The following is a 25,144-nucleotide window of genomic DNA, read 5'->3' as shown; positions in this document are numbered from 1 at the left end:
ATTAATTAATTAGGCCCAATTCAATTCGTTTTAATGACGGGTTTGAATCCTATTTATCAAATTAAACACGTTGATATTGGAGCGCGGCAATTAATGAATGAATGAGTTAACTCATTAATTAAGCCCACCTCCGCTCCGCCAGGGGGCGCTGCGGGTGCGCCGCCCCGTGACGTCAGCGCACCGACGGCGTGACGTCATCGCGCGGCGCCGCCGCCATGGAGCCGGCGGAGCGCGGGGCCGCGATGGCGCCGGGCTGTCCCGGGGGGCCGTGGGCCGTGGGCGAGGAGACGGCGATCCTGCACGGCGGTTTCCTGCTGGCCGCCCGCCTGCTGCAGCCGCGGCCGCTGCGGGAGCTGCGCAAAGCCGACTGGCCCCGCGCCGGGGTGCCCATCACGGACGCGCTGCGCGAGATCGGCGAGCGCTGCCCCTCGCCGCGGGGCCTCTGGAAGGAGGAGGCCGTGGCCATCGTGTGGGCCAAAATCCTGCTGCCCGCCCCTCCCGCGGCCGCCGCGGCGCTGGAGTGGGGCTGGAAGGAGGACGGGTTCTTCTCGGTGGGCGCGATGATCCCCGATGTGAACCATACCGCCCTTTTCGAGCTGGTCAAGGCGCTGGGCGCTCCCCGGCTCTTCGTGCGGCTGCTGCTGGCGCTGCCCTCCGGCGTGTGCCGGGGACAGCTGGAGAGCTTGGTGGAGTACATCTCCAGCGAGACATCCCCGTCGGACGTCAGCTTCTTCTTGGACGTGTGGTGGGAGGTGCTGAAGCACAGGGAGGGACAGGAGGATGCCACGGTGTCGGCGTTCGGCGCTCTCATCCATCAGCACGGCGGGGAGCCCTCCCTGGAGGATGGGCTGCAGCCCCCGAAGAGGTTCAAGGGTGACCCTGCTGCTCCCGGGCTGCCGACGGTGCTGCTGCAGGGCTTGAAGCAGATCCGAGGCAGCATCGTCCAGCCCCGCCTGAGGTGCCACGCCCTGGCTAACCTGGCAGAGCTGCTGTGCCTGTCCTCGGGGCTGGGGCCAGGGGATAGCCCCCTGCCCATCACAGAGCACCTGGCCAAGGTCAGTGCCATGGTCAGCCTCTGGAGCAGTGACACTGACAGCCAGTACCACCCCTGTGGGCTGGGAGAGAAGGTGAGGGAGGCAGAGAGGAGCATGAATCTCCTGTGCCTGACCAAACCCTCCCGTAAGGAGCTCTTTGGTGGCTTGGACTTGCTCTGCAGCTTGTTGCAGGCCTGGGGAGAGGAGCTGCAGGACTCTCTAAGGGCAGCTGAGGAGCTGAGCTTCGAGAGCTACCGGCTGCTGGACACTCTGACCAGCCTTGGGAAGAAGCTGGATTTCCTCTCAGAGACCAGAGACCTGTGGGAGGATGAGACACATCTGGTGTCAGAGCTGACACAGCTCACCAAAGACTTCCTCAGGGACACCAGTGCTGTCCTGGAGGATTTGGACACCAGCCTGGTGTCTTCAGTTGCCATGGCAATCATTGCACAGAGGCTGGACCGCCACGTGGACACGTGCTCTGTTTTTGCATCTGAAAAGACCTGGGCTTTTTCAAAGGCCTGGGTTGAGTGCCTGGTGGAAAACAAAGCTCTGTTCCAGACCCCTGAGCTAGTTCTGAAACTGCTGGAGACGCTGGTGAGCTTTGCCACATCCCACCATGACAAGGAGGCCCAAGAGCTGCAGATGCAAGTGACCAAAGCCATCGTGGAGTGTTACACTGAGCTCTCATTGAGTGACAAAAACAAAGTGATCTCGGGTGTCCTGGCTTCCTGGGGTGGCCCAGGTCTGTCCCAGAACGTGCAAGTTGTCAGGGAGGGGTTCCAGGAGGACCTGAATGTGACTTTGAACCAGATCACAGAGAGTGTGTCTGATGAAGGCCTGGCCAGGGCTGTGGCTTCTGTGGCCAGGCTGACACTGCTGTCCCCTGAGGCCACAGTGAAGCAGGTTTGTCATCTTGCTGTGGTCAACCTGGGTGCACACCAGTTCCTCGCCCAAATCCTCTGCTCCTTCCCAGCACTGAGCTTCCTGGAGAGCCAGGAGGATGCAGACAGGCCATGCAACCTGGTGCTGAGGTGTCTGCAGGAGGCAGTGTGGGGGAAGCTTTCCACAGCAAGGGAAGAGGAGCAATTCCTTCAGTTCCTGGCCTTTCTCATGCAGCCAGGCTCAGCCACCCCGCTTGTGTCACCTGCAGAAGTGACCAAAGCCTTTGTCCTTCCCTGTTTGAAGTCAGACTCTGCTCAGATTGAGCTGAGCCTGCAGATCCTCAGTAAGGTTTTGGGAACACCGTCCTGCTCAGAAGAGCACTGGATCAAATCCTGCCACCCATTCCCACTTGTCCTCAGCCTCTGCAAACTTCTGGATGGTTACACCAAGTACTGGCATCAGCCTAGGGAGCAGCTCTTCCCTTCCCTGGAGACCAAAGACCTGATTCTGAACATCCTCTGCCAGCTGTGCGAGCTGGTGGGACCAGAGACCGTCCCCTCCTCGGAGCAATGGGTGCAGTCACTGGCCTGGCTCCACAGGAAGGTGGCATCCCTGGACTGGACCGTGGGCCTCCGTCTGAAGAACCTTTATGGGGACCACTTCAAGAACGAGGTCCCAGAGACGCTGTTTGAGATCTGCAGGCTCCCTGAGGACGAGTGGACATCCCAGTCCTGGCCAGCCTACGGGCCGGGCAGCGGGCTGCTGGCATGGATGGAATGCTGCTGCGTGTCCCCAGCGCTCAGGGACACCATGCTGGCACTGCTCACCGTCAACGTGGACAACCCTGAGGAGGTGAATCTCTTCAGCAAAGGCTTCCTGGTGGCCCTGATCCAGGTGCTGCCTTGGTGCAGCCACGGTGAGTGGAAGAGGCTGGTGCCCGTGGTGGAGCAGCTGCTGCAGAGGCAGGTGCTGCACGTGCCCTACACGCTGGAGTACGTGCAGCACCTGCCCCTGCTCAACCTCCGCCCCTTCGCCTGCCACCTGCAGCTCTCCGTGCTCCTCCTGCGGGGCTTCCAGCTCCTCTGCAGCTCCAGCTGCTCCAGCTGGCTGCCCCCAGAGGCCTGGCTGCACGTGGTGCAGCTCTACTGCGCCAGCCTCACCGACCTGCTGGCCTCCCTCAAGGCCACGGCAGGAGCCGCCGCTCAGCCCTGCGCGCAGGAGGTGTCCTTCACCTGCATCCAGCTCTTCTGCCACCTGCTGCACGTGGCTGCCATGCTGCCAGCTGGGGGTTGCGAGGAGCCACTGCTGGTGGTGGCCCTGGAGGTGCTGTCACAGTATGAGGTGTCCAGCAAGGCCGACGGGGCGCCATGCGCCGCGCTGCGCAGAGCCAACGAGGGACACTTCCTGCAGTCCGTCACCGACAGCCTGGGGCACGAGGAGCTGCGCTGCACCCTCCTGCAGAAGCTCAGCAAGCTGGGAGCAGGCTCAGAGCACTGATCTGGACCTTGTAAGATCTGTAATAAACCCTTGTTTTTCTCTTTTGAGTTTATTCCCTCCCTGCTGTGTTCTCCCACTAAGCAGTGGAAACAGCTCTATAAAGATGGGTAGGAGGAGCCACTTTGGTTTTCCATTGGAATAACTGGGCACAGCTGTTCCTGAGCCAAGCTGCCAGTTCTGTGGCTGCAGCCTTGCCTGCTGGCTCTGTGCATTTACACAGCAGCCTCCAGCATCGAGGAAATCGCTTCCCTCTGGCTGCTTTGCCACCAGTCCTCTCCTAGTCCCGGGAGAATTGCTGGTTTTGCCACGTGCTGCCTGAGGCTGGAAAGCAAGTTGGAGGCTGGGAATCGAGTTGGGTGAGTTCAGGACAGGCAGGAACCTTTGGAAATCCCTGTGTGCAGCTTCTGCCCGGAGGTGGGGGTGCAGCAGTAACCCCACATGTAACACCCCCACCCAGCAATGAACAGCATGTGGAAGAGCCAGCCAGTGGTGTGACTCAGAGAGGAAATCTTTATTGGTCTCCTGATAGTAAACAGGGCAGTGTTAGTGCAAACTGAGGTGCCTCATTGGCTGGGGTTTTTTTGGTCCTTACATAAGGCACGTTATTTGCAATGAAAACAGCGAGATACAACATCTGTAAGGAGTTGCAGGAGTTTGTAACATCAGCTGGTCTTGATGGTTACTGTGACTGTGGAGTCTCTGCAACAACAACCACAGGTCCAAAGAAGCCCTTTCTGGTTTTTTACACTGTATCCAGAACAGCAGCCCTGGTTGGGATGAGATCCAACACCCAAAAGATCCAGGTTTTGCCGAGCTTGGCTGCTGGTTTCAGATAGAATGAAAGGCACAGAGTGGTCACAGGTCTCTGGGCATGGGGGCTGTGCCAGGGCTGTGCCAGTACAGTTCCCTGCCTGGAGCAGGCACAGGAGGCTGCAGGAGGAGGTTGCTGTCCTGGCTGCAGGGGATGAACTCAGCTGTGATCTGATTGCACACACCCTGTGGGGCAGGGCGGGCTGGGGAGCCTGCACCCATTTTGCTGTGACTAAAAGTGGAAATGGGCTGAGCTGGTCAAGGACCAGCTCAGCATCCTGCTCTGAGGTTGCTGGTTCCTTCTGTGCAGCCCCAGTTCTGTCCCTGGCAGCCTCATGGGGGTGGGATGGGGCTGCAGGGTTGGACTGCACAGGTGTTTCCAGGGTGTGGTGGTGCCAGCTGGAGGGCACAGCAGGGCAGGGCATGCCAGGTGGTTTCAAATACCTGCTGAGAGGATGCAGGCCAGATAAAAGCAGCTGTGGTTAGGGGAAGGGAAAATTGCACCCCCTGACAAGGAGGGGCTCTGCATAGTGCTCTGTGTTTTGGTGGTGAGACAAGAACTTGGCAGGCTCCTGTCCCCATCCTGCCCTGAGACAGCAGAACCATTCCCATCGTGTCATGAGCTTCTGCCCTCCAGCCTTGCTGGGAGCACAGGAGTCCCCCCAGGACTGTCAGAGGTTTGTAGTGAAAAGCACCGTCGGGTTGAGTGGAGCTTGAGCCCAGCAGCAGCAGGAGGAGGAGGAGGAGGAGAGGTGCATGTGGGAGGTCAGAGGCCGAACAGGGCTGTAGTGTAGAGCTGAAGTCAGTACAGGTCAGGAAGGGCTCTGCAGAGCTGTGCTGCAGCTCCCGGCTGCGGCAGGTCCGGCACAGGCTCCCCATCGCCGCTGCCGGGGCTGGGCCCGCTCCAGCATCCCCGAGCCGGCCGCTGCCTCCTCCGCGCCGGTGTCCGGTGTCAGCGCCGGGGGGGCTGGAACAAACCCCTCTCGTGTAACCCTCGGTGCCGCAGAGCTGCATCCCTGCAGGAATGTCGTGCTTCCAGGCCGGCTCCCCTCCCCGGCAGGAGGACACGAGGAAAGCCTTCCTAGCCCCGGCTGTGCTGCCCGGCCCGCGCTGCGGGCGGGAGGCGCTTCCAGCGGAGCCGCCGCTCCCCGAGGGAAGGACCGGGGGCTGCCCCGTGCCGTTATCAGCTCCGTTATCTGCTCCGGTGGGCGGGAGAGCCGCCGTAGAGCCGGGCGGCCTTGCGGCAGATGAGCCTGAACCAGTAGAGCTGGGGGGCGATGAGGGCGGCGTTGGCGATGTTGCAGTGCAGGGGGATGCGGAACGGCACCAGGTACACCGGGATCCCCACCTGGCGGCCGTAGGCCGCGTACATGAAGGGGAAGAGGAGGATGCGGCACACGAAGAAGGTCACCAGGATGAGGATCCCGTTCACCTTGTGCAGGAGCGTGTCCTGCATTTTCAGCTGGGGAAGGAAGGAGGTAAATGTGGGGTGAACAGCGTCCCAAAGCTCCGGGGCACTGGTGGTGCTGGTGAGCATCCAGGAGGGCTGGAGGAAGGGGAGTGGGAAGGGATGGAGGAGGGCAGAGGGCAGGGGTGGGAATGAACGTGGTGCAGGAGAGAGCAGCACCAGCCCACGGCACAGCCCCCAGTTCTGGGATGCCTCTGGGCATGCTGGTTACTGGGGGAAAGGGATGGGACACTGGGAGGAAGGCAGCACTGCAGGGGAGAGCTGTGCTACAGCTGTGGTGCTGCCCCTCTCTGAGACACCCCCCAGCTCAGCCACTGCCTGGAGAGGGAAAGGTGACAAATTGCTGGGGGCTTCCCAGCCCTGAGCCCCATCCCTCCTGACCTACCTGCATGAGGATTTTGCCCAGTGAAACAAAAGGTGTGCTCAGCTCTGCTGTGAAGATGCAGCCCACGAAGAAGTCTCCCAGCTCTCCCCTGAAGTGCTGTAAAGAAAGGCAGCACTGAGCACAGCGCCCTGCAAAGAGGTGTCCAGGAGCCAACACCCAGCATGTGCAGGGGGTCCTGGACTCCTGCAGCAGCCCTTACCTGGGTGATGGGGGTGAGCACGATGAGGATGAAGAGGTGGTGGGTCACCATCAGCCGCTCCTGCAGGAGGAAGCTCCACACGCTGGCCAGCGAGTGCTTCTTCTCCAGGATCCCCTTCTCCTGGCTCTTGTGCCAGTGGCAGAGGTACATGACATAGATGTCATAGGTCATGTAGGGAACCAGGACCCAGACATACTCCACAGCCAGCCAGTGCCTGGGGAGGAGCAGCACACACAGAGGCATCACAACAGCTCCCAGCACCTTGCTCTGGGAGGGGGAAGAGTCTTTAGGACTGAAATGGCAGCAATTCAATGGATTTTGAAGCTAAAGGGGGGTGAATTTTAACTCTGTTTGGCTCAGCAAGTACAGGCTGAGCCAGAGAAAAGGTGCCTGGTACGTGTGGAGGAAGGATCTCAGCGCTGACCCTGCTGCTGCTGGGCTGTGCCAGGCACTGAGCTCAGCCTGGCCAAGCACAAACACAGCACTAAGGATGGATCCTGATTAGCCCCACAGCCAGGTGTTTGCTGCACAGGCCAGAGCCACGGCATTTTTTGGGGTCCAGCACCAAGCTGACACCTTTGCACAGGTGATCTCCTCCCTAAGCCCTCAGACCCCCAGAGCTGGTGCTTGGTGGTGGAAACCCCTAGCCCTGGGTCTCTCCTGCCTGTCACACTGCACCAGCTGGCTGCCTAACCCATGGAATGCTTGGGAAGCGTGTGGAGAACTCAGAGTTAACCAGGGATGGCTGGCCTGGAGTTTGGAGAGCGAAGCACGAAATATCCAATATAGGCAATAAACCCCCATGAGGCGTTTGTCAGTTGGGAAATAATTGCAGGCAGCTGCCTGTTCCCAGAGCATGTTGGAATCCTGGTTGCACAATCTGGGCAGCAGCAAGCCCTGCTCTGCAGGGACACCAGCCTCCTTAAAAAGTCCTGCATGAAATCACACTGATTAAAAAAAAAAAAAAAAATAGACAAAACCACCCTTTGCTGTTGCTTGGAGAATCGTAGCTTGGGGTTCAAACCTCTTTTTGCTCTCTTGCCATCCCAAGAAAAAAATGGTTGTGGCAGTTCTGCACCAGATGGGAAGGTGGAAGTGGTGTGAAGCACGGGTGGCAAATGATTGTGTTTGCAAAACTTGCCCAGGGCTTTGGAGGGCAATTACAGCAGCAGCAATGTAACGATTGTCTGCCTCTGTAAATAAACTGGCAAATTTTACTGCAACCTTTGTGATGCTCCCTGGCTCACTGTCTTGCTGTCATTCTCAGATGCCTTCCCTGCTGAGCACTGGGCTCAATTTCCTCCAGATTCTAAGAAAATCTAGGTCTCTGCCCACAAAGTGTTTGCACAGAGCCCTTGGCCTTGAGTACACCCAGGCAAGCAGACAGCTCCAGGGGAAGGAGGGCTGCTGGCAGCACCTTCTGTCTGTGTGGCTTTGGGATCCATCATCTGCCTTATCTATACAGCAGAAGTTTTATTTCAGAACAAAAAGGTAACTCAGATTGCCTGGGTTAAGCAGGTGTGAGGAAGCTGGGTAGATATCACTACCCAAAGCAAGGCAAGATAATTAATATCTGTGTTTTAAAGACAGGTGTGCTCTGGCCAAGGTGGCAGCCCTTCCTAAAAATCCCTCTAAAATCCGTGTGTGACGGTTGAATTCCAGCTCAGCATAATTATATTCTTCCCTCCTGCAATCTTCTCTGCTAGTCTGGATAATAGCTCTGTTTTTAAGTCTTCTGACCCAGATTACACTATCACTCATCCTGAGAGCCACTTCTGGGCAGTTATCTCAGAGCACCGAGGACAGGGCAGCAGGATTTTCCTTCAGAGCAAACTCCATCCCAACTTTACCATTTCTGGACTCTTTCAGAATCCTTTTGGCATGCCTTAATGCACCTCTAAAATCAGTTCTCAGCGGGTCTGCTTGACTCTGGAGCAATTTCAGTTTCCAGCAAGGAGACTCCCTACCCCTTCAGAGCTGTTGATATCTGTATTTTTCTCTCATATACAGCCCACGTTCCAGCCCATCCTTTGAGGACACTGTGCTGGCAGAGCCCCCCCAGGCCTGAGCAAGCTGCTGCCGTTCAGGGGGTGCACAGCCAGCACATTGCCCAACCCTTGCAGCCCAAGCGGGGCAAAGAGGAACACGAAACCGATTTTCCTCTCCCCGTCGTCCGTGCAAGCTTTTGGCAGGGCACATCCTTGGCACATCCCTAGGGGGCAGCGGCACCGGCTGGGCTCTGCCTTACCTGTCATACACCACGTTCTTGCAGCTGAGCATAACCGTGATCCCCGACACCGTTGCCATCGTGGCTTGGACCGTTGATACCAGCCTGAAACGGACAGAGAGGAAAGGGCTCACCCCAAATAAATGTGACCCCAAAGGGGCCGAGGCTCAGGGCTGCCACCAGGAGAGCCGGTGGCACTTTAGATGCCCGCTTCGTGCACACCCCAGCGCCTCGTCATGGCGAGGACGTGTAGGGGTGGCTGAGCCAGGGGGTATCGTGCCAGCTCCCGTCCCTTCCACCCCCGTGGGTCGCTGGAAACGCTGCCGGTTCCCCGTGGGCAGAGGGAGGGAGGGAGGGAGGGAGGAAGGGAGAGCTACAGCGGAGCATCCCTGCCCCAACAACGGTTCCGCGGTGCGGGTCCGGCCGGGCAGAGATGCCCTCACTCGGGGGGGATGCCCTCACTCGGGGGGGATGCCCACCCTCGGGGGGGATGCCCACCCTCGGGGGGGATGCCCTCACTCGGGGGGGATGCCCTCACTCGGGGGGGATGCCCTCACTCAGGGGGATGCCCACCCTCGGGGGGATGCTTCTGCCGTCGGTCCTTGCTCCTCCCGCTCGGGCCAGTCAAGGACCGTCCCCCGGAGCGTCGCGGCACCCCCGAGTCCAGGCTCACGGCCGGCGCGACTCGGTGCTCGTGGCCCGCCCGGATCGCTCCCGGTCCCGGTCCCCATCCCGGTCCCGGCGGGTCCCGCTGCGGTTCGCGTCACCTCCAGCCGCTGCCGCCCTTACCTGCCGCTGAGGAGGATGCGGTCCTTGAGGCTCCATCCCGGAGCGGCCCAGCGCAGCAACCGGATGCAGAGGATGAAGAGCCCCGGGAAGAAGGCGGAGGCGAGGGCCAGCGTCCGCCACATGGCTCTGTCTCCCGCCGCCGCTTGTCAACAGCCGGCCGGGTGGCGGGAGAGCCCGGCTCGGCTCGGCTCGGCTCAGCTCGGTCCGGCTCTGCTGGGCCGGGCTCGGCTCAGGTCGGCTCGGTCCGGACCAGCCCCGCCGCTCCCGCCGCCGCCGGGACGCGCCCCGCTCCGCCGGGCGGAGGCTCCGCCCCCGTCCCGTTAAACCCCGCCCACTCAACGGAACCACGCCCATACAGGCAACTCCTCGGTGTCCCCCCCCCAAGCCCCGCCCCCTGAGGCCCCGCCCCTCCCGCGCGCTGCCGGCGGAAGCGGCGCCGCCATGGAGGAGGACGAGCCGGAGCTGGAGGCCGGGCTGGAGGCGGCTCTGGAGCTGGCGCCCGCCGTGCAGGCCGCCATCGAGCAGGTGCGCCGGGCGGGTCCCCCCGTGCAGGGGACAGGTGCGGGCGCGGCCCGGGGCCGCTCGGTGAGAGCCCGCGGCCGGCTCCGAGCCCCTCCCCGCCAGCTCTGGGCCTTCCGCTGCTGGGCCCGGGGAGCCCCGGGCTGGCCGAGCCCCGTCAGGCCCGGGTGAGCTCGAACCGGCCGGGCCCGCGTCGGGGGCTGAGCGTGGCTCGTCGTGTCCCCGTCGCTGATGGCAGACGCGTTCCGTGGTGTGCTGAGCACCCCGCGCAGCCCGGTGCCTGTGGCTCGGCTGGAATAGGGATAATGGAGATGTCCTGGTGTGGCTTGTGGTGAAACACACGGGGTTTTCATCCAGAGGGTGATGGCACTGCCCAGGCTCCCCAGGGAATGGGCACGGCCCCGAGGCTGCCAGAGCTCCAGCAGGGTTTGGGCACCGCTCCAGGGATGCCCAGGGTGGGGTTGGTGGGTGGGCTGTGCAGGGTCAGGAGCTGGGCTGAATAATCCCAGTGGGTCCCCCACACCTCAGGGCATTCTGTGTTCCAGTGTGTGTTCCCTGAAACCCTTGGTGGAGGGAACACACACTGGAGCCTTTCAGAATCCCGTGAGAACCTAGGGTCAAACCATGGCTCTTGTCCTCTGTGACTGAGCCTGCCCTGCCTGCAGCGACCCTTCCATCCCGAGGGCTCTTCCCTGGAGCAGAAGTCTGGGCACCAGCAGTGAATGTCTCACAAAGGAGCACTCAAATAAATTTTTGCACTTTCTGGAGTGTTCAGGCTTGTGGGTCACTTTTGGTGGCCCTCCTGGAAGAGCAAGGGCTGACCTTGGGAATTGGTAAATGAAATGGCAGCTTCTAAAGGGCACCTAGAGCCTGTCCAGAGAAAGAATCCTCTGCACTTGTAGACATGAGTTTTTGAGCAGTGGAGAACCCACCACATGCCTGGCTGAATTATTTTAACAAACACTAAAGCTGTAGGAAAATATTCACATCCTGAGCACTGGGAGATGTTGAGGATGACTCCACCTGCAGCTTTCCAACTTCCTCTCTGGCACTTCTCAGCCCAATAATCCTGTTGTTCCTGTCAGTGTTCCTTAACCAGTTTTGGGGCAAAAGCTGCCCAGTTCTGGTTAAAAGAGCAGAGCAGGCTCAGCTGCCCTGCCGGAAGCGGGGTGGGGAGCCCAGGCAGGACTGGTGCCCCACCAAAGCCATTTCTGATTAATAGGTTGTGACAAACTGCTGGGAGTGACAGCTCCTGCAGCTGCTCCAGCTGCCTGCAGCACTGATCCCTATCTGCAGTTTGAGTGGAGCTCCTGAGCAGCCTTTATCTCCCATCTCACCTCTTGTTTCATCTGCTCTTAATACTGGTGGAGATGTGGGGTTTGTGGGGATTGATTGAGGGTGAGGTGTGAGCAGGATGGGCTGGGTGTGATGCTGCAGTTGTTCTCTTGCCATGGGCTGATGTCAGAGCATTTTCTTCACTCACCATGGCCTCGTGCATGTTTAACTGCTGCCTGCTTCTCCTTGGCCACAGGAGTGACTGGGAAGGCTTCCCAGGAGGGCTGGTTCAGGCAGAATTTGCTTTTATCTCCCAAAATCACTGATTTCACAGTGCAAAATGTGTAAAGCAGCATGAATGCTGTTTCATGTGCCCAGGAGTGAAGGCTTTCAGTGAGCAGCTTTCAGCTGTGGGGTCAGCTCTGCTTTTGCCAGAGGTTGGCCATGGGGTGCAGAGCTGATGGCTCTGTAAATGTGGGACAAATAGAATCATGGAGTACTTTGGGTTGGAAGGGTCCTTAAAGACCATTTCATTCCTTCCAGCATCCCAGGCTGATCCAAACCTCATCCAGGCTGACCTTGAACCCTTCCAGTGATGGGACATCCACAGCTTCAGTGTGCTAGCAGAGAAGGGAAAGCACCACACTTCAGTCTGTGGGGACAAAAAGCAAATCCTGGCAGTCATGTTTGTGTTGTTTGAACTTCTGAGGAGAGATGAGATCTGTTTGCACCACAGCTGCTCTTTCCCCTTTCCCAAATCATTCAGCAGATTGTGTTTCTTTTCTGTGAAAAGTGGCAAACCCAAGTCTCCAGAGAACCTGTACAGCCACTCCTTAATTCATCCCATTTCCTATTCCAGGGCTGTGGAAAGCAAACCCTCTGTCTGTCACCATGAGGCCTGGAAAGCTCTTGCCAAGAGCAGGGCAGAGCCTCAGTTTGTTCCCAGACAGCAGCAAAAGCATCAGCCTGGTTTGGGATACAGAGCTCGTGTGTCTTGGGAATTCCTGGAGGGATGGATTGTGCCAGGGCTGTGTGTGAGTTATCTGTGTTTATCCAGGCTGATAGCCACAGGAATTTTGGGAGGTCACAGCCCTGCAGAGCATGTGGATGTTCTGCTCCTGGCCACTTGTTAGAGAAGTGCTGTGAAACACAGCTGGAAGTGGGTGCTGAGGGAATTGAGAGTTGTAGGAACTGTGTAAAGTTACAGAAATCACTGGTGATGGTTGATTGTGTTTGTTTTCCTCCCTCTTTCCAGGTATTTCCCAGCCAAGATCCACTGGACAGAGCAGATTTCAATGCTGTGGAGTATATTAATGCTCTCTTTCCCACTGAGCAAGTAAGTAATGCTCCAAATACTTTCAGACTTCACTTCTACACTTTTTACTATCAGATTTTACTTCCACCCTTTACTGTCAGGGTAACCTGATACCAAATAACCAAAGCAGTGTTTAAACCTGTACCCAAACCTTTCATTATAAACACTAGCACAGGAAATAAAGCTTTAACACTTAATCACTTCTTAAATTTGCAGCTGATAGGATTACTGTCATTATGTGGTCTCTTTCCACCCAGAGTGTTTGCTGCAGTTAAAGCCCTGCTTTGATTTGTAGAAATAAATTCATTTTCTATATGAACAGAGTGAATGTCATAACTTGCCATGTATCAATCATTGGTGAGCTCCTGGGGTTTTCAGCCAAATCAGGCAGCTCTTGCCTGTACAACATCACAGGAGAGTTTGAGCCCAGTTGTTTCTTTTGTGATTTAAAGAATGATATTGCTGTGGGCCCACATCCCTGCTTTGTGTTCCCAACTTCAGCCCCAGGGGGAGTTTTGGATTAACCTCTTACCAAACAGAGATGTTTCTACAGGTGAAGTTTGTGTCTTGAGGCTGCTCCAACATCTCTCATGTCTGAGATCCTCTGCAGCACTGTGGTTTTGGCTTGCAGCTTTCTCCAGTGCTGTGGCTTGGCTTTTTCCCTTTGCCAGCAGCGAGGAGCTGTTTCCCCAGCAGTGCCTTCTCTGCAACTCCTTCCAGCCTGTTTTCTGTGGCTCTGGGCTCTGCAGGGGGGGTCTCAGCCCCAAGGCTCTGTCCCCATCCCTGCTGCCCACTGGAGGTCACTGTCACACCGTTCTGCTGACAAAGGACAGGGCAGAGCTCAGGGATGGGGGAAGCCTGGCCTGTCTTTTTCTGCTCTTTGAGATGTGACAGAGAAGCAGCTGAGTTGTTCTCTCAGTTCCTCCACCTGCTCCCCTCTTCCCCAAGCCCCCTGTGTGATGAAGTGTTTGGGATCACCTATTCCTCTGTAAAACATTCACCATTTCACTTCTCTCTGATTTGTTTTTTTCTATTCCAGTCTTTGGCAAACATTGATGAAGTCGTGAACAAGATCAGGTTGAAAATAAGGTAAAAATTTCTGCATTTCATTGCAGCTCAGGTCTGATTGTCACCAAGGCTTCATAAAGTGCTTCGCTGACAGGATTTAGTTTGTTTGAAAGGCATGGATAGTACCAGCCTTGAGTCTAACAGTGGCACAGAAACAATTACAATTTTTATATTTCACTTCCCTTATGTGCTCTTCAGGCTCTTTAAGCTGATGGATTGCAAAGTGCAGCTTTGAAAAACAACTAAGAACCAAAAAGTACCAAATTTTAGTGCAGTTTGAAGGCTGGGTGAGCAAACTACCCAAAAGAGTCAGTTGCCAAGAATTCGTTGCTTTTAGGGTTGGAATATAAACTGTAAAAACTCTTACTCTGTATTTTTGAATTGTCATTATTGGTCCTAAAAGTACAAAATAAACACAAGTGTGCATGAAATACTTAAATTTTCTGTGCTGGCTGAGACTGCCAACATGAAATGATTGAGACAGCACTTTCATATGTGTGAAGGTGAAATGCAAACAGGCAAGGGAGAGCTGACAATATTGCTTAAGGGAACAGCAATGCAAGAAACCCTGGTTAAATTAGGAAATGGATTTTTATTTTTGCAACAGGACTTTGAAATTGTGCAAGATAATGCCATTGAACAGAGAAGGAGGGGGGAAATAATGAGTTCAGTATTGGTAAGAGCAGGGTTTTTTGTTTTAAATTGGTTCTGTAGCTCTCAGGACTCCCCCAGTTGTTTGATCAGGCTCCAAACTGGGTTTGACACTCTGGGGTTTTTCCTGCAGGAGGTTGGATGACAACATCCGAACTGTGGTGAGGGGACAGACCAACGTGGGACAGGATGGCAGGCAGGTATGTGCAGCCAGCCCTGCCAGGGCCTCTCAGCTTGGCATGCCGCCCTGAGGAATGGCTCTGGCAGGCAAAACTCCACTGCTGCTGTTCCTGAGATGTTCCTGTGCCTCTTACACTGAGCTGCTCACCCAGCAGCTGTTGGGACCTGCCTCTCCCTCTGAAGGGAAGGGAATGAGGAATTGATTTAAAGATCAAAAGCAGGAGGCCTGTGTGCCACTCTGGAGCTGCTGATAAAACAAGCAGCTCTGAGCAGATCCAAGTACATTTGATCCTGGGTGGGGATCAGTGCAAGGCTGTTTGTCCTTTTCTCTGAGCTGGGCTGTCCCAAGTTCTGTCACTGTGCTGATCACTGCCTGCCCCTTCCTCTTGCAGCTCCTGTTCAGCCCTCAGGTTTTCACTTGTTTTTTGCCTGACAGAGATGTTTGCTGGTGGTTCAGCCCTGGTGAGCACAGCCATGTCTGCAGGGGCTGTGGGTGCTCAGCTGATTGTGAGGTGTCACCTGGTTTGGCTCTGTTTCCTGTCCTGTTTTAGACCAGGGCCATTGAACCTTGAACCATCAGTCAGGGTTCCTCAGTGACTTCTTAACAGCAGCCTTAACACTGGCAGGGGGTAATGCCCCTCTCTGTTTCCCACTCCTTGCTGCCACAGCAACTGGTATCTGTTCCTAATCCTATTTCTCAGAGCTCTCAAGGGAATTATTTCACCTGCCTATGCTTTTATCCTGCTTTGGAAAAACATGAGAGCTGCTCACCTGTCCTAGCAGAAGCAGCTGAATCATGGATGTCTAAGCACTGCTGGTAAAGTGGGGATGTGCTTGGGATGAGGCTTACCTGGGAGTGGTGCTCCTGTAATTACTGGGCAGGAGGGAGAGCAGCAATCAGGTGGGGTGGCAATTACAGAAATTGAGGAGGGAGTGGGAACTGCTCCAGTGCTTGCAGAGTTTGGCTGTGATGGGAAAGCTGGACCTGGTGTAGCCTTTTGGGCCCATCCTAGAGGATAAATTCTCTGAAATGCCACAAAAGAGTGGGGCTGAGAGGAGCTGAGGGTGAGAATTGCCTGGAGTGCCTCAGAGCTTGGAGCAAAGGATGAGCACAAGCAGTGCCATGGTCAGTGCCTGTGGGATACCAGGAGCATTTCTGTGCTGTGGAGATTGGCCAGCTTTGCTCAGAGCTCTGTGCTGGCTCTGTGCTTTCTCACTCTTCCATCCCTTGGGAGTTGTCCAAGGCATGGGCAGAGGGACCTGCACAGTGTCCTGCTCTGAAGCACCAGGGAGGCACAGCTGTCTCTGCTGCCCTTCCTTCTGTGTGCTTGTACAGGAACCAGTGAAATCCTGATGAACTAAAAACCTTCAAGTGTTCACTTGGGTGTCCTTGCAGGGCATAGTTCAAGTGACCTGGAGCTGCAGTTAATCACAAATATTTCTGTATTTAGCTGTGGATCCTCCTGTTTTCCCTCATTTTGCTGCTTTGCAAAGTAGAACCAAACTTTAGAACAGATGCCAGAGCTTGCAGTGGCATGGGCTGAGGCCAGACAATCTCCCAGGAGCACAGTTGTTGTTTCTTACTTTGAGATCCTAACAAATACCGAAACCATTCAATTATTTAAAGTGTTACTTCTCTGGGAAGAAACATAGATTGATTCTGAAGTGCTGTGAGCTTTTTGTTTCTATGTTTCTAATCCAAGCCCAATGTTTCACACCTGGATATGCCATTTTTTGTGTGAATTGCTGGAACCAGACTGTTGGAGTGGCAGGACTTGGCTGGGTCTTGAAGTTTAAAGCAGTGAAGGAGCATCAGCAAGCTCAGATTTTGGAGGCCACAGGGACCTGCAGCAAAGGAAGTCACCTCACAGTGCTGGGGAGCTCCTGAATGGCATTTCAGTTTGACATGGAATTTTATATTTATCACCCCAAACTCAGAGGAAACCTAGCAGGAACATTTGCTGTTGTTGTCACCCTGCCCTGTGTCCCCTGAGTGTCCTGGGTGCTGTGTGGGGGAGTGAGCAGCCCTTTCCACATGACCACCCTGCTGATAGCAGCTTGTGGGGGTGCAAACCTTGTTTTCCAGCTTCAGCTGCCTGTTCCTATGCTGAAAAGTGTCTTTGTTTTACCAGCATATTCTCAGGAGGAATCAATGACATTTTTGGAAATGTTTTTATAGAGTGAGAGGCCTGACTGCTCCCACTTGGAGAGGAAGGGTTTTATTTTCCAATTCAAGTTAAGAAATTGTTTTGAAACAACTGAAAACAAGGTGCTGTTAAGGCAGGTCAGCTCTGTGCTTGGAAGGGTGTTGCTGTTTTCCTTATTTAGTTTTCCTGGTAATTTGGTCCCACAGCAAAATTAAGTTCTTTTATTCTTACTGATCTTCTATTCTTACTAAATCTGTAGGAAACTCGTATCCTCAAGACCAGTATTTCCCTGCAAAATTGGATTGACACATCCACATGGTTAGACAGTGTCATCCTGTGAGCCTCACCCTCAGGCAGGCCAGGATGAAGATCATTATTGCATTTTATCATCATAACCACAACTGCAAAGCACCCTTGATCAGGAAGGAAACAGTTGGCAGCCAGCTTTTGCAAGAGGTTTGAGACAAAGCTCAGAGGCAGCCACATCAGTAAATTCAATCTCTAATCTTCTTCCATTTGTAACTCTAAAGAGTTAGAGGTGTCTCCTGCCTGTAGTGCACAGAACTTGCAGCATGCTGCCTTTTGGAGAAGTCAGAAATTGCTGGAAAATTCCTGTCTTTTGATTTCCATCCCTTGGCACACTGAGATCCAAGAGGAACACTGCAATCCATCATCCCTTTGAAAGCATGTGCCATAATTAAAAGTGCATCTGAACTCTGATTTTGTAGCTGCTTGGATTTCAGTGGGAGCTCAGGATCCTGTGTATTCAACTGCAGGGTTGGGCCTGGAAGGTGTTTTTCAAAAACCTCTTCCCTTCAGTCACATTCTCTCCTAACCAGCCCTGGTACTGTGGCCAGTGTTTGCCAGCATTGCCTGTGCTGTGTTGGAGATGTCCTTGTCTGAGGGGTAAATAAGAGTTTGAATAAACATCCTTTCAGCCTCTGACTTCCTTCCAAGGGAAGCACAAACCCTGGATGCAGTGACAGAAGAAAAAAAAAAAAAAAAAAAAAAGGTTGTTTAAGTCAAAGCAAGCCAGGAGGGGATTCTTTGCTGAGTGCCTGCCCTCAGCTGCCTGTGCTGGTCCATCGCTGCTGCCTGGCAAGGTGAGGGAGCTCAGCCTTGCCTTTCCCATCTCCTGCCAGCCAGAGCTGCCCAAAAAATGCTTGGGAATCTTGTGCAGGCACTTAATTCAATGCTGCTTGAATTCCTGGGGTTTATCACCAACCTTCCCAATCCCTGTTTTAGACACCAGTGATCCAGGCAGGTTCCTCAAAGACAAGCTGAGCTTGTCAGCCTTGCCAGCCTGGGATTTTTGGAGGAGAAGGGATTATTTACAGCTTTCCAAAGCTGTCTTGTGGAGGAGCCTTGTTGAGAGCTGCACCTTCCCAGCTGTCCAGGAGAGGGGAGCCCAGCCTTGGTTTTGAGAGCAGGATAACATTTTCAGAGGGATCTAAATCCCAATCTGAGCCAGTGGGAATATGGAGTGTGCAGCAATGGAAATGTGCTCTCCATGCTCCTAAAGGAAAAGGAGACCTCAGGGGTGGGAAGTCCAAAATGCTGATTGCAGATCCAGCTGCTCCAGCTGTGATGGAGTCTCCTGTCCTGTCTGGCTGGGATGAGGGTTGGGATAACACTTCTGTGCCCCCCTTGCCTACTGAGCATGGCTTTGAGGTGAGCTGTAGCTAGGAGAAGGCATTTCAGGAAGAAATTTTCACATGAAAATAGCTTTTTTTGGTCTATAATCTTTTAAACTGTTCCCCAAACATTCTTGCTGATGTGTGGATAAATGAGCAGCGAGGTGTTTGAAAAACCAGATTCTGAGTCTAAAAATAAAAGCCATCAAATAGATGTGGCCCCAAAAGAGTTATTTAAGCAGCTCTAAAGGCAGGAATGCTCCCTTCCCCACAAAGCACAAGGTTTCCCAGTTCAAAGCATCTGCCTTTTTGAAATTTTGCCCTAGAATTTCCTCCAAATGCAAAAGCCTTAAAATAGTCTGGCTCATTTGGCTTCCCCTTCCTGGGGTGAGATTTCAGTAAAATCTGCAGACAATGCCCTGATCCTCAGAAATTATCTCACTAATGATCCTTTCATGGGAGGAAACAACAGCCCTGGGTGGAACATTCCTCTGCAGGGTGTAACAAAATTTTCCTTGGGAGTCCCAGACTTGGACTATTTTGGATGCCTTGGGAGAGGCTGGGAATGCAGGAGCTGCTGTGCTTCAGTTGTAACAGTTTCTAGGGAGCCAGTGCTACGCAGATTTTTCCTCTGGAAGTTTGTTTTGTTTTTTTTTTTTTTTTCCCTCCCTCAGAGCTGCTGCTGCTGAACTGGAGTGTGGGCTGACCTTGCTGAGAGCTGCAGCCCAGTTGTGGCATAATTTCCTCTGTGCCCTAGGGTGCAGTATAAAAAGTTCCCATAGATTTTTCCAGGGAGTGTTGAACGCTCTCCCTATGGTTTGATGTGTCACTCCTCAGTTGTGTTTATTGCTGGAGCTTCTGCATGGACTGGCTGTAATTTTTCTGACAGTTGCTGACATGCCTTTACTGGTTGTTTGGCTGAAGCTGCTTCACCTATCAGGCTTTTGTCCTTGTAATGAGTGGCCTCTGCATTTGCTGCTGGTTTAACCCTTGGCAGTGTCTGTGCAACCAGAGTGAGTAAAGGTGAGGTGGATTCAGCTGAAATCCATTTTAGAAAGAATCAGGTGCCCCAGAGGAATCCCAAGATCCCAAATGGATTTGTGGCTTGATAGTTTGAATCTAAATAAAACCCCACAAACTTCTTTCTGTTACCTCTGGTCCATCTTTCCTTTGCTGCCCTGTGCACACAACGTGTGTAAGTGACTGAAGTTGCATCAAACAAGGACTGTGTTTCAAAGAAAAATGTGGTTTATTGCTTAATCTGTCTGATTCTGTTGGGGTCTGGCTCAATTAGTGCTAGAACAAAATTAGGTGTTAACCAGAAGTGCCTGGGCTGGGAAAAGCTTTGGATGTTTCTCATGGCTGAAGATACTGGCTGATAACTTGGATTGCTTTGGTTGGCTTCTTCTTTGTTTTGCTCCATGAAAACAGTGAGATATATATATATATATATATATTTTCTTTCTCATAACTCCAGCAGTACAAGAAAAGGGACGGCAGCTGCTGTGGTCAGATAATAGGAATATATAAAGGAATATATCCTTGCTGCCCAGACAGTTCAGTTGGCCATCCCATCCTTTGGTCAGCCAGGGCTGTCCTCTCTCCTGGCATGTAAAAATGAACATCTGGGCTCTGCAGCTGTGGGGAGACTCTGCCTGCCCTGCCCTGCCCTGCCCTGGGTGTGCTGCAGTGTCTGGCAGTGTTTGAGCCTCTGGAAGGAAGAGGCTGTGTCTGGCAGGGAAAAATGCCCCCAGGTTGTGGGTTTGACAAGGTCATAGCTGGAAATATGTGAAATACTCCCTTGGTTTTTCTTTTCTTTAAACAGAGATCAGGAAAGACTTTGCAGAATCAATAGAGGGAGGAAGGAGATGAAGATGGGGAGGGATGCAGGTGCTCCACAGGGCAGTGGCAGTGGGGCTCTCTGCTGCTTTTCTGAGCAGTGTCCTGAGCCCCAGGGCAGCTGCTGGGTGGTGTCATCACAGTGAGTGGCTTGTCCCCTCCAGCTTTGTGAGGGCTGGGTGCAGCAGTGTCAGCCTGGCAGGCAGGGAGCTGCTCTTGTGTCTGTGTGCTTAAGAAGCAGCTCTGTTGTTTCAGCCTCCCTCCTTCACCTCCTCCTCCTCATGTGGAGGTGACTTGTCTGACTGCAGGTTGTGTTTCCTGCTAAGCTGAGGCACCCTGCACATCTCCTACCCTAGGCACTTCCCTGCCACTGATTTGTTTATTTAAACACATGCTCACTTCCAGCCATCAAATTCCAGTGCTGCTTCCTTGGCCCCAGTGCCAGGTTTGGCTCTCCTGGGAGGTGCTGATGTGCCCCTGCTGCTGGGACAGCACTGGCTGTCCCAATCTCTTAATAAATAATTAAACCTAAGTCTCTGGAATATGTGGGGGCAATTTTGTGTCACAGTCCCTGATGTTGTAAGCACCAGTTGTATTCATTCTCTCCTGCCTGGCTAAGCTTTATCACCTGGATTTTTATGAATGGGTCATTATTCTGAAATGTGAGCATATGAAATATGACCAGTGTTAGATTTCAATACCTTTTTAAGATACTGAATGGATTGGGGTTAAATATGGGGTTTTAAGCTGTGTGACTTCATATATTTTATAAAAAGTCAATCCACAGATTCTGTAAGGCTCCAGCTGAGTGATTAAATCCCATAATATTCTTTTGTAACCCATGAATAATAAGCAGGAGCTGAGCTGCCAAAATGAATCAAGAGTGAGTTTCATTCAGAGTCATTTCCCTAGTGAATTGTGACAGCTGGACAATGTCCTTCCCTTGTAGTGACACTGAGCTTTTTCTAGCCCAGAACACGTTCAGTGAACAAGGTTTCAGGTGAGTGGCATGCCAGGAAGAACTGCTGCTGTTTATTCTCATGCTGCCATAACTTTTGCCATCTGCTGCAAGTCTGAGCTTGACCTTGCCTGGTGCTTCAGCTCAGGGGCTGTTCCTGTCCTGCAGCCTGAGGCTGGGCATGGGGTTGTGCTTGTGCTGGCAGGAGGAAGGTGCTGGTGGTGTGGAAGGCACTGCAAGCTGCAAACTGTGACCGGTCCTGTGTGGCTTTGATGCCACCAAAACCAGCCTGGAAATAGAATTCCAAACAGGCAGGAGATTGTGTCTTATTGTGGATATTTAATTTTTTTTTTCCTTTTTTTGTCTTTTTTTTGTTGTTGTTGTTGCCTCACATTTTTGGTGGGTGGTGATGTTTATTCCAGCTGTGTTGCATCCATGCTTATTGGAGGTAAAGTGACAGGAATTCCACTTGGAAATCCCAACTTGCAGGGTTCCTGCTGTGCCTGTCCTTTCCCCCCATTTCCATTTAAACTCTTCACCTGTGCTGATTCTGACTGGGACAGAGAAAGAGCCCCGTACTTGTGATGAAAATTAACTCTACCCCAACCCAAAGCAGCACATGAACCTGGATAAGAATTCAACTTGCAAAATCTGATGTAACCTGAGTGGTTGCTAAACTTACCCTCCACAGAAGTCAGGCTCTGAAATTGCAGATGTGGCTCTGAATTGTGGCTCTGATATTGCAGATGTGGCTCTGATATTGCAAATATCACTGACTGCAGTGTGCAAACACCTCAGCCCACAAATCAGCTGGAGTCCCTCAGTCATTTACAGTCTTCCCAAATAAACTGAGGGTGTTTTCCCTCTGATCAGGCAGGCACAGGATGGAGGGAGGGTGAGCAGCATTGCCAGGGGCTCTGGGTTCTCCCAGGGGTGTGCTGGGCACAGGGAGGTGCAGCAAACCCCTGCAGTCAGGGTGTCAACACAAACAGGAGGGCAGGGACTCAGCTTGGCTATTCTGGCCCAGATAAGGAGGATAATGAGTGGCTGCAGAGATTTTGCTGCATGATAATAGTGTTTAATTTTGGGCGTGGGGCAAGGCTGGGGCTGCTCACCTGCCACGTGATGAAGCTGTAGTAACCTGCCATGAGGTGATGGTAAAGCTGTAGTAACCTGCCATGAGCTGATGGTGAAGCTGTAGTAACCCTCCATGAAGTTATATATTTATAAATACATATATAGTATTTATAATAAATTTATAGCATTTTATAGTATTTCTAGAATACATTTATAGTATTTATGCTATATTGGGCCAAGAAGCCCCCAGTGCTCTGGTGTAAAACCATTTCTTCCCAAATCCTTGCCATTCAAAAACTGCACCACCAGCATCAACCTTTCTTTTTTTAATTTTTATTTTTAACCTTTTTATTTCCAGTTCTCATTATAAATATTACCATGAGGTGATGATGAAGCTGTAGTAACCCTCCATGAGGTGATGGTGAAGCTGTAGTAACCCCCCATGAAACCCAAGCCTGATGAAGCTCCAGAAGCTTTAATGTTTAAGTTGTGCAATGCCCACAATTAACATTTAAATGGCCACACTGCCCTGGTGCAGATTAAAACTCATGTAAAATTACTCACTGGAGCAAGGCCACCCAAACCTCTGCCCCAGCACCTTTCTCATGGTGCAGACACCCCTGCGCAGGGCTGGTGGTGCTGTAAAATCTGCGGTGCTGCAGACACCCCTGTGCAGTAAAATCTGGCAGCTCCCAGAGGTGCTGGAGCAGCCCAGGGTGCAGTTCAGGAGTTCAGCTGCAAGGTTTTGGGCAGAGCTACCTGGAAATCAGCTGTCACTTCACCCCTCGTGTCTGTCAGTGTTTGTGGAGAACGTGGGGTTTGATTTCTAAGCATGATTTGGGGTTAAGTGAAGGGGCAGTTGCAGCAATTTGAAGCTTTGTGCAATGTTGGATGTAATCTGCTGATAGAAAGTGTCCTGTGCAGCCTGAGTGCTTGGGATTGGAGCTGATGACACAAAACTCTCTCCTTCAGTGACAATTGTAATAGTTATCTACTATTTGCTGAACTGCCAGGGTAGAAATCTGCTAAAATCCAACCCCAGGGTGATGAGCCCTTCAGGTTTGTCTGCTCAGGGAAATCAGCTGGCACTGTCCTGTGCTGAGACCAGCCCAGGCTTCAGCTGCACTGCTTTAGCCCTGGCTGTAAAACTTGAGGGTTTTCTCTAAAATGAAATCAGTCTGAGAATCCAAGTAAATTTCCACCCTTCCCCAGTCTGGAGGGACTGGTTTGGATGAGGTTTCAGCAGCAGAAAATGTGAGGCTGCTTCCAGTGTGAGAGGGTTGCTTTGAAATCTCCTCCACAGCTGAGGCTCCTCAGAGAATTGGGGATGGGAACTTTATTTTTAGTCGTGGTCTTGATTTTCATTGATCTGGGCTGGGAGTGTGGCAGCAAATGAAAGAAGCATTAACACTCAGAATTCAAGAGCAGGGACCAGGCCAGGAGCATTAAATTCTCAGCATCATGACCACAGCCCTGTTTGTAACATTAAAAATCCATTTGGATGCTGTGAATTTGGCAGATGTCAAGTGTCTATAAAACACTTGGTAGAGGGCAGCTTTCTGATGTGAATAACAACATTCAATTGAACTGTATATTGGCTAGAACCAAATAAAAATAACATGTTTCTAGCACAACACCAGCAAGCAAATAGAAACCATGGAGGTATTTTAACCATGACTGGGGGAAAAAAACAATGTTAGTTCAGTTAATCCCCAGGCAAGGAAAGTTCATCTGAAAATTTGCTTTTTCTCCCACTTCACTTGACATTTTCTAGTAACACACAGGCCTCTTAATTCCTATTTGCATATTTCCTGGTACTGAAGTATTTTCTTGCACAAGATTCCTGATGGGATGCATAAGGAGGTATTTAGAAATTAACACACCCACTAATGAGCTGCTGGTTGATGGGGTGATGTGACAGCTCTGTACCTGGGCTGGAAGGGGAGGAGGAGGAGGCTGTGTCCATCTGCAGCACTGCAGGGATTTGGAGAGACTGACTGTAATTCACTAGGCTGGGGTTTTTTTGGGCTGGAAAAATTGTTGCTAACACTGTTTTTGTGTGTATGAATGTCAGCCTGGTACTGTAAGTCACTGGAACATAACCCTTTACAGAATGCATCACTTCCAAATTTAACAAACAAGTCACAGTCTGGTCCCACCTCTCTCTTGGGTCATTTTCTTCCCTCCTTCTGCTGCTTGGAAGATCTGGTGGGAAAAGGTGGCACAAGGAATGATGTGTGGTCTGACCTCAGGAGTTGCTTGGGCCAAAGCCAAGGAAAGCAATTTTTGAGGCAGTCTCTCAGTGATTCATGGTTTTCCTCTGCTCCCTTTTGTTTTACACCGCTGCCTTTGGAGTCTTTTGCTGTCACATCTCAAGGTGAAGGAGCTTGCAGAGCTGTGGCTGATTCATGGACTGTGTTTTTCCCTCCAGCTTTGGAGAATTTGGCAAACAGCAGAGCTGCTCAGTGGCTGCCCAGCTCACCTGAGCTCAGGCTGGGAGCTGGAGTTGAGTTTTCCACCTCCTGCCTGGTGTCTCAGCTTTCTGCTGTGAGTGAGCACAGGAGCTCCCAGTGCACCAATACTCCCTGAGAAACAGGGATAGCTGAGAACACACAGTGGCCTTAAACTGGGGGTTCTCTTTGTGTGTTCCTGCCCATGAATTGTTTTGGGAACTCACTCCTGCCAGGCAGCCCTGGAAGCAGGACAGGCTCCATCCCCTCCTTCCCTCCTGCAGCCAGGCTGTGGCAGACACACTAAACCACAGCAGGAGGAATGTGATCCCTGCCTTGTACCAAGCACTCTGGGGCTGGAGCCACTCCCCCCACGGCTGGCCCTGCCAAATTCACTCATTTAGCTGCTTTTTGCTAAATTCCCACTGCTCAGAGCAGGTGGGAAGCCTGGGGTCAAACCTTAGGGAAGGAGCTGGGGCAGCGCTGACCGCTGGCTCTGCCTCCCAGGCGAGCCCTCTCCATCCCCACCGTGGTTCTCAGCTGCTGCTGGCACTCAGAGCTTGCACAAAGTTGAATAAATAATTCTGATGGGTTAATTGTAGCTTGCAGTCTCAGCTGTTGATTAGAGTCATATGGTGTTTTTCCAGTGTGTCACAACCTTGGTTTCAACATCCTCGTTTGGTATAACCACAACAGATGATGTCTCCAGACTCTCTGTTTCTTCCTGCTCCTCTGCC

The 25,144-nt window shown here is 52.8% G+C and overlaps 3 protein-coding genes across 4 annotated transcripts in view; 2 read left to right on the top strand and 1 right to left on the bottom strand.

Moving 5' to 3' along the window:
- The first annotated feature begins 205 nt into the window (after window positions 1-205).
- Window positions 206-3,468, top strand: GEMIN4 (gem nuclear organelle associated protein 4). The gene has a single exon (XM_009094973.4). It carries the CDS (start codon window positions 216-218, stop codon window positions 3,414-3,416), a length of 3,201 nt encoding a protein of 1,066 aa, XP_009093221.2. The 5' UTR covers window positions 206-215; the 3' UTR covers window positions 3,417-3,468.
- Window positions 3,469-3,903: 435 nt separating this feature from the next.
- Window positions 3,904-9,547, bottom strand: TLCD3A (TLC domain containing 3A). Its single transcript, XM_030231352.2, has 5 exons — window positions 9,295-9,547; window positions 8,527-8,610; window positions 6,279-6,492; window positions 6,080-6,175; window positions 3,904-5,688 (listed from the first exon to the last, which is right to left on the bottom strand). The coding sequence occupies exons 1-5, from the start codon at window positions 9,414-9,416 to the stop codon at window positions 5,419-5,421; spliced, it is 786 nt and encodes a 261-aa protein (XP_030087212.1). The 5' UTR covers window positions 9,417-9,547; the 3' UTR covers window positions 3,904-5,418.
- A 156-nt stretch (window positions 9,548-9,703) lies between these two features.
- VPS53 (VPS53 subunit of GARP complex) overlaps window positions 9,704-25,144 on the top strand; it is a 63,105-nt gene continuing 47,664 nt past the window's right edge. For both annotated transcript variants that reach the window (XM_030231337.2, XM_030231336.2), the window contains exons 1-4: window positions 9,704-9,819; window positions 12,344-12,424; window positions 13,443-13,492; window positions 14,256-14,322. In XM_030231337.2, the coding sequence (XP_030087197.1) occupies window positions 9,736-9,819; window positions 12,344-12,424; window positions 13,443-13,492; window positions 14,256-14,322 (282 nt within the window). In that variant the 5' untranslated portion in view covers window positions 9,704-9,735. The remainder of the gene's footprint in view (window positions 9,820-12,343; window positions 12,425-13,442; window positions 13,493-14,255; window positions 14,323-25,144) is intronic.

The sequence above is a fragment of the Serinus canaria genome, chromosome 19, assembly GCF_022539315.1.
Source record: "Serinus canaria isolate serCan28SL12 chromosome 19, serCan2020, whole genome shotgun sequence".
Taxonomy (NCBI): domain Eukaryota; kingdom Metazoa; phylum Chordata; class Aves; order Passeriformes; family Fringillidae; genus Serinus; species Serinus canaria.
The sequence above is the reverse complement of the archived record's forward strand: the minus strand, read 5'-3'. Positions and strand labels throughout refer to the sequence as shown.